At 38.0% G+C, this 12,356-nt stretch overlaps 2 protein-coding genes across 3 annotated transcripts; both read right to left on the reverse strand.

Annotated features, from left to right (window-relative positions):
* Nucleotides 1-6: 6 nt before the first annotated feature.
* On the reverse strand, nucleotides 7-10,029 carry ndc1 (NDC1 transmembrane nucleoporin). 2 transcript variants are annotated; one of them, XM_052549499.1, is made up of 18 exons: nucleotides 9,863-10,029; nucleotides 9,463-9,583; nucleotides 8,448-8,549; nucleotides 8,150-8,324; nucleotides 6,038-6,167; nucleotides 5,014-5,122; nucleotides 4,857-4,908; nucleotides 4,606-4,738; nucleotides 4,410-4,502; nucleotides 4,004-4,085; nucleotides 3,762-3,926; nucleotides 3,381-3,641; nucleotides 3,098-3,216; nucleotides 2,815-2,865; nucleotides 1,065-1,128; nucleotides 869-969; nucleotides 604-764; nucleotides 7-469 (listed from the first exon to the last, which is right to left on the reverse strand). In XM_052549499.1, exons 1-18 carry the CDS (start codon nucleotides 9,899-9,901, stop codon nucleotides 406-408), a joined length of 2,022 nt encoding a protein of 673 aa, XP_052405459.1. In that variant the 5' UTR covers nucleotides 9,902-10,029; the 3' UTR covers nucleotides 7-405. The 2 variants fall into 2 exon arrangements, with proteins under 2 accessions (XP_052405459.1, XP_052405460.1); XM_052549500.1 differs by lacking the exon at nucleotides 2,815-2,865.
* A 240-nt stretch (nucleotides 10,030-10,269) lies between these two features.
* zgc:113691 (uncharacterized protein LOC503529 homolog) lies at nucleotides 10,270-12,317 on the reverse strand. The gene has a single exon (XM_052549508.1). The coding sequence runs from the start codon at nucleotides 11,542-11,544 to the stop codon at nucleotides 10,795-10,797; it is 750 nt and encodes a 249-aa protein (XP_052405468.1). The 5' UTR covers nucleotides 11,545-12,317; the 3' UTR covers nucleotides 10,270-10,794.
* Between the last annotated feature and the right edge of the window lie 39 nt (nucleotides 12,318-12,356).

Below are 12,356 nucleotides of genomic sequence, written 5' to 3' on the forward strand. Positions count from 1 at the left end.
CTGACATGCCATTTTACAAAAAAGTTTATTTAAACGTATTAAGGTTTCCAAAATATAACATTTGACTAACACTATGTATTCTCTTTTGGCAAACAAATACACCAAATGTGTTTATGGTAACCACATAATCAATGATGCAAGATTCAAAAGGGTGGGGGCTGACCCCCATTTTTTGTTATTGGGGGCATAATGAAATTTAAATATACTGAGGATGGATTTCAGTGGGAAATAAAGTGCAGCACTTGGCTGTAAAGTAAGGCCTTGAGTGACATACAGCACGAATCCCCCATATATCAGACCTTTCGAAGAAAAAGCATATCGTCTTTGGGTCTCCTCACTCACACACAACCGCACACACGCACGCACACACACACACACACTGAGAAGATGATTTTGTGTGCTGCTCTATTCCTTGAATTCCAAGAACTGCTGAAGCCTTTTCCTATGTTCTGTTGAAATATTCACCGCACTGTAAACAAAGAAAATGAACAACATGATTGAGGATAAACATGTATCTTATTGAATACAGCAGGTTCCCAAAACAAATTCATCCACTTTATTTTTTCTCAGAAAGAAATTACTGCAAATAACGACGGGACTTACTTCAAGTGCTCTCCAAAAGTGGTAGTTATCTTGTAGATGGCGGTCTTCAGCGCAGCCCTCAGAGCAAACCTTAGAGTCTTGTAAGTGGAGTCTCCCATACTGCAGATGGTCCTCACAGGTTTGCTGGAGGCATGTGGCAGTTTGAAGTGTCTGTCAACAGCCTACAATTTAAAAATGTAAGATTAACCAAATTAATCAACTTCTTGTCTTCATTTGGATCCCTAGTTTATCAGTTTTAACACTTGTGGAAAATGACTTCTTTTACCTCTAGCAAGACTACCAAGCTGCTAAGAATATTGGGCAATGTGGTCTGCACAACTCCAAACTGATCTTCAGAGAAAGAGGCTGCCACCAGATGAGACAGTCCTTAAAAACAGAAGTAACAAAAGGCACAATTAATTATTCAAACAAATATACATGCGAGATGGCATTTCTGAAAAGTTAAGTTACTCTTTTCTGACCTTGGAGAGCCCAGATATGAGCCTGGCTGTCAGCAAACAGAGCTTGGCTAGAGGCTTCTGGAAGCTGTACATTAGATAAAAATATTTCACTATGAGGGGAAAAAAAACTTCAGACATTGGGTATAAAAGATAAAGAAATGTATATAAATTATAAAAGTTACTGAAAGTTCTTTTCACATAACTGAAATGCACTTTCTAATGTAAGAATACTGTGATTTGACACATGCAAGAAGATGCAGTGGAGATCATAAAGATAATCTATTAATTTTTGATTTTTTCAGAAATAGTACATTTTCATCGCTCAAAGAATAAATGAATATTAGCTGCAGGTATACCATGGTTATACTAACGTGTTTGACAAAACCCAGGCATTTCAACAAAAACCTTTATTTTGGGGAAAACATTGATCAAATTTAGAGAACCGTAAACAGTGTAGCACGAAAGATTACAACTAAAATTCTGAACGGTTACAGCTGTCAGAAATTAGTAGGGAGTGTAGAGGCCCCAGCTTCGAATGACTTCAGCACATCTGTGGCCGCAGGATATGTTCGTTTCCCACACTACACTGGTGCGATCAAGGTCCACTCTTCTTCCAGTCTCTTCCACAGTTCTGTGACTGTAGTGTATAGGTGTTCAACCCTGCTCCTGAGGACAGACACACTGTCCTGCAAAGTGCCTCAGCCGTTTCATTATTTCAGTGTTCTTAGCTTTAAGGAATTGCTTTACCCGTTTTGCAGTGTGACCGTGGCATTGTCTTACATTAAAATTGCTGGCTGATTGGGCGATAAACAGATGGAAGGAACCACATGTTGCTGAAGGAGGTTCTGATAAACATTTGCAATCACCCTGCAATCTAGCTGTAGAAGAGGCCCAAGTCCTGCTGCAGACAACATCCCCCAAACCATGACACTTCCTCCGCCACCTTTCAGACTTCTTAACACACTTTGGGTTTAGTCTTTCCTCAGTTTAATCTTTCCTCAGTTTAATCTTGAACAAAAGTCTCCTATCAGACCCAAACAAATTAAACTTGCTCTCCTCACTAAAGTGAAGTTCGTACCAGTTCTCCACTTCACACAACATGCTCCGCCGAGCTTAGCTTTTTGACGGTCTGCTAATGAGAGGCTTCGTCACTACAGGACGGGCTTTCAGTTCATCTTCTCTTAAACATTGAGACTCTGTATGCCGAGACCGATCCTTACCCTGTTCAGCGCTGAACTGGCAAGCAATTCCAGCTGCAGTGTTGAACCAATTTCTAATTGACTTTCTGCATTATCCTGTCCTCTCATGCAACTGTCTTAATGAGTGTAAACATAAACCTTGGAGTTAAATCTGTAAATGTTCTCTAATTTTGATCAGAGTTCTTATTCAAAATACCTCATTTAAGTTTTTTTGTACTGTGCTTCAGATGAAGCAGTGAGCTTGAAATATAGGAAATAAAATTTATATTATATATATTTTAGACACACACACACATACAGATGTATTTCAAAAGCCATTCACCCCCGAAAGCCCAGAGAGAGAAAAAAAAAAAAGAAAATTATGTAGTTACAGACCCAGTTTATCTACAGCTCCCCCAATATTATTAATATCTAAACACACAACCTTAGACAGAAAGAAAAACCAGAGGAACGGTAAACTAATGATGTTGGTGTGAATTTAAACATGGGAAGAATCTAGACGCATGCATTAATGATTTCTGTAACTAAAAATCAACAAATCCTTCATTCAAATAATGCATGCTTAACCTTACCTTGTTAAATAAATACACTATCAGCACCCGCTTTGCCAAAAAGCTTTTAACCTGAGCAGAACAATTGAGAGTATGACAGGAACATGAGTTAACAGGTGTCTCTAGGCCATGTAATGATATCACACTGAAACGTGAACTGCCCTTTCCCCCAGCAACCGAACTGGACACTCAAAAGCTTGTCCGTTTTGGTTCCTATGGATACACATGCTTGGAAACCAAGAAAACACTATGAAAAAATAAATGATTCATTTACAGGCCAGGTGTGACAAGATGAAAAGCTTACCTGCTCTCTCCTGTTCTGTAGCCACTGGGCCAGGAAGCTGGGTTTCTGATTGGCTGCAGGAGGACTAGGAACAGAGGCAGGGGCAGGGGAGGCAAGAGGACTGCCATTGGATTGTGACTCTGAAATGAGAACAAAGAAATAAACTAGATATCACAGTATAAATTATTGTTAACAAATGTGTACATGCTTCTCACAAAAATTTACAAACAGAGGGATACCATAAAAATGTATTTATAAAACCAAAAAACTAAAACAAAAAAAGTATTTAGTATTGCTTTCTCACCTGTGGAGGCACTCCACAGTTTGGGCCCTCTCCTCATGATATGGGGGCTTTGTACTGCACCAGACCAGGGAGACTGGGGATCCTGTTGGCCAACCAGACGTCGAAGAGCAGGGGAAGAGAAAGGGCTGTTCACATCTGGGGTGAAAGGAGCCGTCAAAGCGCTGTTTGCTCCCCCCACTGATGACTTGAAGACCGAACCAGGGGTCCTTAGCGGGACACTGGGTCGAGGGGTCTCAGCAATGCCCTCTGTTCCTGACACCACTACAGATAAAACAGGAAAAAATAAAATCTCTCTCTCTCTGGAGCAATATGATTCCTCTTGTAGGTTATCAAGGGCAGTACCAGACTTGTGTTCAGATTTGCCCTTTTGTTGGACGTTACCTGAGCTGCTTGAAGAGGCTGATCTGGTGTCACTGCTGGCAGACGGAGACTTGACTCGGCCGTTGGAGGCGACCGCATCCTGATGAGCCACCAGTCTCTGTGTCAGCTCACTCAGCAAAGACAGACATTCCCCACTGATGGCGTTCCAGTTATGAGGGTGACCACCTACATATGCAGGTTCCATTGGTTTAGCAGTATAAAAGTAATGAGTTTAGAGTTCTCTGAGAGTATTTCGTTGGTACCTGGCTGACTCAGACTGAAGACTTCTAGTCTGCGTGAGAGAGAATGTTGTGATAACAGAGCCAGGTCTTGTAGAGCCAAAAACTGTAAAACAATCAGTTAATCAGTTAAGGAACTAGAATATCTTTAAACAGGAAGCAATGACATTTAGGATCCGTTTTCAGGGTTTCAGCACACTTTTAACTATGATTTCATGACTTCATCTTTTTTATAATACATTTTAGAGGTCGCACTCACAATAAGCTGCTCTGCTTAAAGCAGTATTTAATAGGTAAGTTTAACTTAATGTATATTCCTTATAGAAATTTCCATAACTTACGATTTCATTATTTCCATAAGCTTAGAGATAATAATAATAATAATAATAAAAAAAAAAAAAATCTGAAAAGTAAAGGAAAAATCCCTAACCTTCATGACTAAAGTGGTCTTCTCAGTCAAAACTTTGGGAAGACACTGCTCCGCATCCTCAGTAAATGTGGACTGCACTGGAAAACTGTAGGCCTGAAGACGCACAACCAGCCATCAGGATCATTTTCTAAACAGGTACTACACAAATGTCTGCTGCTTTGATACATCCCACAGTGAAACCTTCACATTAAAGTACCTCTGTGACATAAATCCTGAAGAGAAGCACAGTGAGATACCAGGTTAGGTACAGAAAAGTGCCACTGATTGACAGGTGGTAAAGGAGGGAGAAGTCTAGTAGTCCAGTCAATGAATCCAGCGACTGAAGAGAACTATAAAGTTACAAAAGGAACATAAGAGTTACAAGTATTCTTGAATATGGGTTTATGGTGCTTTCGTTCACATTAGGTAAACACTCAGATCTTGGTAGACTTTAGTTCCAAATCTGACCTGTCTATCTGTAGATTAAGTGTGCTGGAGATCCAGGTCTTAGGAATATACCCTAAGAAACAACATTTAAAAATAAAACAACATTTCAAGAGAATCTATCAGGAGAACAGACAATCATTATATGATGCATATCCGATCATCAATGTCATCAACTTACCAAAAAAGAAATAGAGAGCAGCAAAATTTCTGGCTGAATATAAGGCCTGAATAACACTGCACTTCACCACCATCAGCAGACAGCCCTTGAACCGTGGATATTTGTATTGCTGGGAGGGACAAAAGAGATTTGCAATGATAAATTATTCATGAAAGCATTAATGATTGAGCTATTTCTCATTCAATCATACTACAAAACATTTTACAAATAAAAACTGTATTAACAGTATAGACTAGTGGTTTAGTGATACATTGTCATGGTGAAAATATTAGCCATATTAAATGACCCATGATGGGCTGATAAGCACAACTTTTTATTTTTTTGACAGAATTGTGAACCTTCCACCCTTCTGAAGGGTGAACCTCATGATTCTGGTTTTCCTAATTACTTTTCTCAAGCAGATTTAATTTTCTAAATATTTATATTTCTATTTATTTGACTAAATTTCAGGCAAAGTAAATCTAAATTACATGCAGCAATCTATGTATGTGCATATACTGTCCCTAAAGGGACTGGTGTCACTTCTCACCAGATCTGAAATGAACACGCAATTGACAGTTGGCAGAAGCTAGAGATTATGGTTTATAAAGTTATAAAGCAATATGGATATTTTCCTTAAGCACATCACTTCAAAAGGCCTTTATTAACACGCCAGGGTGATGTGGAGCACTTTATGATGGATGGATGCATGTTTTTGGCCTTCAAAATCTTAACCCTCATTGACTGCCATTATAAAGTTTGGAAGAGCCAGGGCATTATTTAATATAACTCGGAGTGTATTTGTCTGAAAGAAGAAAGTCATATACACCAAGGATGCCTTGACAGCGAGTAAATCATGGGGTAATTTTCACTTTTGGGTGAACTATCCCTTTAAATTAAACAGCGTGAAATCATACAGTGTATATATCATATCGGCCATCGGCCAGCTCTCAAAGATACTGGTATCAGCCATAAAATGATATTCATATTAACCACTAAATGTAACATTTAGAAACTAATCTGAATTCAATAGCCAAATACTTACTTGTATGGGTTGAAAGGACACATAGTACATATTTTGAACCACTCCCAAGAAACTATGACTGTATCCCATGAAGGCCCCAGCCAAGAGAAGAAAAAGATGATACTCATTCAGACAGGTCGCTACTTCACCACTACAGGAGCAAACATAAAATAAAGACAGTTATTATTCACATATTGTTAGTTTTCAAAATGCAAAGTATGTCATTAAAAACAAACACAGAGACAACATTTCATCTTTATTTTGGAGGTCCTCTGGCCTGTATTAGGGTAAAGGCCGATTTATACTTCTGCGTCAGACCTACACCGTACATGTATATAGACGCACTCCCTTATGCCGTAGCCTGACGTGCACCTCTCCAAAAAAAAAAAAAAAAAAAAAAAAAAGAACAGCATTGGGAATTCAACGCGGACTGCAAGCACTGTGATTGGTCTGCTAGAATGCCTCCCACTGTATGTGCTACAGTTTTGTGTGTGTTTATGTGTACTTAAAGACAAAGAAAAGTCTTATTTATTATATTACATAGCATTATGCATCAGTAGTTGTCCGCAACAAACAATGTTGATCTGCCGTGGTACAAGTCCTTGTGAAGATGTAAAAAATGACAATCTCCTGTTCCATTTTTGTCTCCTTTTGTAGTTTTAAATGATTTGATATTTATTTGCCGCCATCACTGCTAGAATGCTTCTCCGATGAGAATGCAATTAATGAAACCTGATCCTCTGAGCAATGACAGTAGTGTTGGGCGATATGGTCATTTTTCAAATCATCATATCGTCCGGCCGTGAGATCGACAATACACGATATTATCATGCATGGGTGGAGCAAGAGAAAGAGTATTTGTTCTTGTCATAGCAGAACTATTTGGTGTTTTAAACTGTGCAGGTGCGCGAGAGAGAGCCTATGGTATCACCAGTAATCAAAAAAAAAAAATACTTTCAAACATACTGATAAACTAACGTTAAATATAAAAATACTGTATTTAAAACAGATAGTTCATACATAGTCAGGCGCAACGGTCATATCGCGTGTCCTGTGACAAATTTACTGCATCTGCGCTCAGAAGTTATCAGTCAAATGTTCTGCAAAATCAGTCTACGGTGAAAATCAATAATCGATTTCATTTAAAGTCCAGCAGTTTAACACTATAAATGGGCATAAACGAACATGTTAAATATAAAGTATTTAAAACAGCTAAGTTCATATATTATGAGTAAAGTTGAATTGAACTGCTGCATCAGTCATACAGAGCTCTTCATGAAATAACCGACGCACCACCACAGAAACAAGAATGAGATGCGTTCTAACATAACCGTGGCATTAAACTCAGTTTGTGAGGGCTCTTTAAAATATAGCACATATATAATATAGGCCGTTCAGATTACTTGTTAAAGTGCAATGAAATACCTTCTATCTGCAGACGATGTCTGTCTGTCTGTCTGTGGATGGAGACTTTGCAACGGCCAAAACTGCATGAATCACATTATAGTGCAGTGTGCATGAAAATAATAACAAGGCGGCAGAACGAACTTATCCATAGTAGTTCTCATGTCATGAGAACCACTATGATAAGTTAACTCTGCCGTCTTGTTATTATTTTGTCTTTATTTGTAACGCCAAGAAAGAGTTAATCTCTCGTGTATGAGAAGAGCACATTGCCTTGTACCAGCCATTAAATGTGTGGGACACCAGCTCGTCATTTTCTATCTCTTTCATTTCATGTATTTAACGAGTTATCCAAGTCAAAGCGGACAACTTTAGCAACTACAGGCTCTAATGCTCCTGCGCTCATGGTGTGTGTGTGTGTGTGTGTGTGTGTGTGTGAGAGAGACAGAGAGAGAGAGAGAGAAATGCGGCGCTGAAGTGAAATTGCTGGGAAGTTTGATAGCCGAATTATAATAAGCAGCCTAATAAAATCAATTGTTATTATTATTATTATTATTATCGAATACATTAATAGGAAAATGAGCCTAATATCGTCTTGATTATAGGCAGAGAAATCTATTTATGTCGATAACTCTGACTATCGTCGATACACGATACTTTCATCTATCGGCACAACCCTAAATGACAGATCACTGTATGTGGGTCAAACAGAATCGGGTCATAACCCACCTCTCGCTTTGCCTGCAGGGAGTTCCTAGAGTGCTGTAACGTCCACCGATGGTAACAGAAGCGCACCACATTACCAGCATGCCCATGGTGCAGTAGACCAAAGAATGAACACACTGTCGAGGGTGGAGCACCGTCCCCAGGAGAGCCATGCGTGAACATGGAATAGAGGGAACCACTTAAGGATACACAAAGAGTGACATAAATAAATAATCTGTATACATTTTATATTACAATGCAATAATTGCAAATGTAATGATTTTGCACATCAAAAAAAAAAAAAAAGATCAAATTTACTCACAAGTGTAGAACTCCAAGTTAAAAAAGCCAGTGATCAGAACCACCCCACACAGCACCACAAGGGAAAAGATGGTGCTTGAAGCCGTAAGAAGACTTGTGCAATCTGGAACCAATGTTTGAGATGCTGACTTACATACAATTCAGATATTAATCATGTAAAGCATTCAGTATTATATGTGATGTGAATTTCCCAATTAAAATCAACCTGATCAAAACTTTGCTTAAAAACATGTTGCGGATTATCTTAAAACGTGTATGATTGATAGTTTATACTTTAAGAATAAACTTAAAAAAGTGACCAGTTTTCCCCAGCGTTAACTAAGCAAATGACAAATAAATGCCTCTTGACTCTTGATTGATAGTTTATACGTTTTTAAGCAAGTAAAATCTAAATTTCCCCTTCAGGTTGTGGTACCCATCTCTTTGCTGGGATATATTGACCTGTTTATATAAAGTGAACCTTTTTTTTGTTTGGATTGGATTGAATAATTTGGGTTCACTTGATGATTCACATTTAATAAAAACAAATCACATGTTACATGCGAATACCAAATATGATACATCAGGCTTTGGAGGAACATTTATTTGTACATCTCAAAGTCATTATTGTATCATATTGTGTCATTGCATGTTTTGCACCACACACACACACAAAAATACAGAGCTATATATAATAAAACTAAGCATTTACATAAAACCATGACATATTTTGGGTTACAGATTGCAGTTTATGTAGCTTGTTATACTGTTACAAAGACTTTTTGATTTACATCACAAGCTAAAAATGTCATTGTATTATAAGAATCATAAAATCCAGATTAATTAAATATGATACGAAACAAAAAAAAAACATAAGCAAACTTTTTTACAAAATATTTATTGTCTAAAGCAATCAAGAACTAAACTTTTTCTAACTATGATTTCATTAATACGGTTTTAAAGGGTTCTCTGTCCTCAAGTTAACGTATTGTAATTCTGTATTTTGTTAGGCACTAGTAACTTACTCGTTTCCTCACCTGATATCCATTGGATGGGGTGAAACAGGCTGAATCTACTCAAGAGAACAAAGACTGCAGTTGTCACTGGCAGGAGAAGCACAGACCATGCAATACTCGCCACAGCCCTCCAGATCACAACCTGAAATGAGATTAAATTTGGTCTAGCATAGGCACATTTCATACATCTCTTCAGCCTCAAACACAATCTTTCTACGATTATAACTTTAAACATTCATTCCATTTCATTTAACCTTCTTCAAACAGACATCAGAAGACACTAAACATGTCACTGTAACTGTACATGATGATGTCCAGAAGTATTTTAACGTTACATACACTGCAGACCAAACACTGACTTCCTAATTGGTTAGGTGCCTTTCAGTTATTTAAACACGACTTACATTTAACCAGTCCTTACCTTTCTTATAAACCAAGAGTTCTGTTTCAGCGAAAACATTTTATCATTCTCGTTTCAGTCCAGCATCACTAGAACAAAATCCATATCAACATGGAAAAAGTGTGAAGATTACCCGCGCCACACATTCGAAGGACCTCATAAGGACCCCTGCGAGTGTGTCTGATTTACTGCCTGAATACAATCACCCTTTAATAGATAGCTGCTCACTCCATTATTTAAAAAAATGCGCCATTATTTACTCATCTGCATGTGACTTTCTTTATTCTGCTGGACATAAAAAGAAGATACTTTGAGAAATGTGTGTAATGAAATACTATGGAAATCAAATGTAACGTTAAAAGGTTTAGTTATCAACATTCGATTTTTTTTTCTCTGTGTTCTGTAGAGTAACGATTTCAGAAAAGTCATTATGGTTTGGAAAGAATTTATGATGAGTAAATGTTGACTGCATTTACATTTTGGGTGAGCTATCCCATTTAAGAAATGGCCCATCCAGAAATGTGAATTCTGCGCAAATTTATGAAATTCAAAAGATAATGAGACAGATTATTCAACATTAAAAATATTAAATAATTAACTGCATCACCAAATTACAAAATTATCCGAATTAAACAGAGGAAATCAGAATAAAACAGAATAAATTACATATATATATTTAATGTTAAAAGAATTTCATTATACACAATTTTTTGTGGGCATTAACGTACATCAAACATCAGTCAAAACTGTAAGAATGGGTCAATAGTAGAGAAATAATTATTGTACAGTAACATAGTCCTCAACCCAGTGTTTCGGTTGTTTCAATCAGGTTGTTGCTATATAATTTGAAACATACTCATCTATATATTTATTTTAAAGTAAATGCAGTAAGTTGAGGCATTGAGCAGCATGACGCGTAGGCAGACAAAAAAAGTTTCGTGAAATAATAATTGTCAGTTGTGTATTCCTTTCGCTTCATTCTGAATTAAAGCGTTTTTCTCTCGATGAGAGCCATTCGCTAAAGTGATGCTGCGTCGTTCCAGACTGGTTCTGCTTTTATCCATCTCTCGGCGGGTCTTGGTCTCGAATGCGTTAGTGGGTAATATCTGGGTTGAACTGATGGACATCTCCGTCTGGACGCCTTTATGCACCAGCGGTTTCTGTCCGGGTCTCTGCGGTATGGCGGGCAGGGACAGCTGCTCCCTCTGACCCTTCTTGTCCTCCCAGAGCTTCAGGAGACGCCGCTGGTTGTTGGTCATGTCCTTCAGGTTCTGTTGCAGGGACTGGACCTGGTCCTCCAGCAGAGTCTTCGAGGTCACGGTGTTGGCCAGCTCAGATGTTAGTTCATCAATCGTCAAACTTAATTTACCCGCTTTTTCAACAAGTGAATTGCACTCGCGCTCCTTCTCGTGCAGGTCGTTGATTATATCCTTGGTGGTTTTCCCGTTAAATTTAGGACTTGCCTCTAAACCAATTTCAGCCCGCAAGACCTTCACTTGTTTCCGCAGCTCCTTGTTGTCCAAAGTCAATTGCTTTAATTTCTGTTTGAGCGCTTCGGTTGATCTCATTCGAGACTCGTATTGTCTCATTTTCTCCCTCATCATATTCTCGCGGTGCAAAGCATCGTCTCTTTCCTTCCGGCACTTTTCCAAAAGCTTTAAAGTTTCGTATTTGGACACCTTTTCCACTTTCCCAGCCATCATTCATTTGTAGTTTTATAAGCAATATTGAAGGGACATGTTCCTTGATACATGTCGTCGGGTCAAATCTTCTTTAAAGAGTCATGAAACCCTAAACCAAAATTTTAAATAGGTTTTCCATTTGCAGGTCATTAAAATAGCGATGTCAGGAGCTACCTGTGAATTCAATTATCCACAAATAAAGCCTCCTTATTTTTAATCCCCTGTGTAAAGGGAAACTGTGACTTGTGAAGCTGACATTCCTTCACAAAGGTTGTAGGTTTGGGAGACAGCTTCAGTGTAACTCTAAGCTAAGGCTAGAATGACCATTAATTAGGACACAGCACACATTTGCACAGTTTCAAATGACACAAATTTTCTATTTTGTTAATTTGGAAAATTTGGCTGAGCCCTTTCATAACGCCTGTGCCAACTTAAAAAAAAATTATCTAATTAATCTAATGACTGTGATGAATAAAGGTTAAAAGTGCACTGCTGATGGTGCTCGGAGAAACACAAAACTTTACACTGTATCAGATACTGGCATCAAAGACAAGATAGATTTTATCTATGACGATAACCTTTGTTTGTGAATCTTAATGATGCTGAGCTTCAAAACCACTCGGCTATCAGTATCATCATCAATCATTGAGACATTATAAATGAAAATAAAAGACTTTATACGCTCAGTATATGCTCATAATTTTGGTCTGTATTTGTTTGCATGTCATTTTAAATGGGGGAAAAAGCTGCTAAATATATATTAGTGTGACGTCTTGGAATACAGTTAATTGTTCAAGGCATTTTATGGTCTAAGCTAGTATCTTGTTGAAAGA

Source organism: Carassius gibelio, chromosome B2 (genome assembly GCF_023724105.1).
Source record: "Carassius gibelio isolate Cgi1373 ecotype wild population from Czech Republic chromosome B2, carGib1.2-hapl.c, whole genome shotgun sequence".
Classification (NCBI taxonomy): Eukaryota; Metazoa; Chordata; class Actinopteri; order Cypriniformes; family Cyprinidae; genus Carassius; species Carassius gibelio.

What these genes read in the sequence shown, in the direction of transcription:
- ndc1 (XM_052549499.1), bottom strand. Translation starts at nt 9,901, where the DNA reads ATGTTTTCGCTGAAACAGAACTCTTGGTTTATAAGAAAG. An exon ending in CTTAATCTACAGATAGACAG is followed by an intron (nt 4,739 to 4,856) that starts GTCAGATTTGGA and finishes GTAACTTTATAG; the next exon opens with TTCTCTTCAGTCGCTGGATT. An exon ending in AGCCTCTTCAAGCAGCTCAG is followed by an intron (nt 3,642 to 3,761) that starts GTAACGTCCAAC and finishes TTTTATCTGTAG; the next exon opens with TGGTGTCAGGAACAGAGGGC.
- zgc:113691 (XM_052549508.1), bottom strand. Translation starts at nt 11,544, where the DNA reads ATGATGGCTGGGAAAGTGGAAAAGGTGTCCAAATACGAAACTTTAAAG.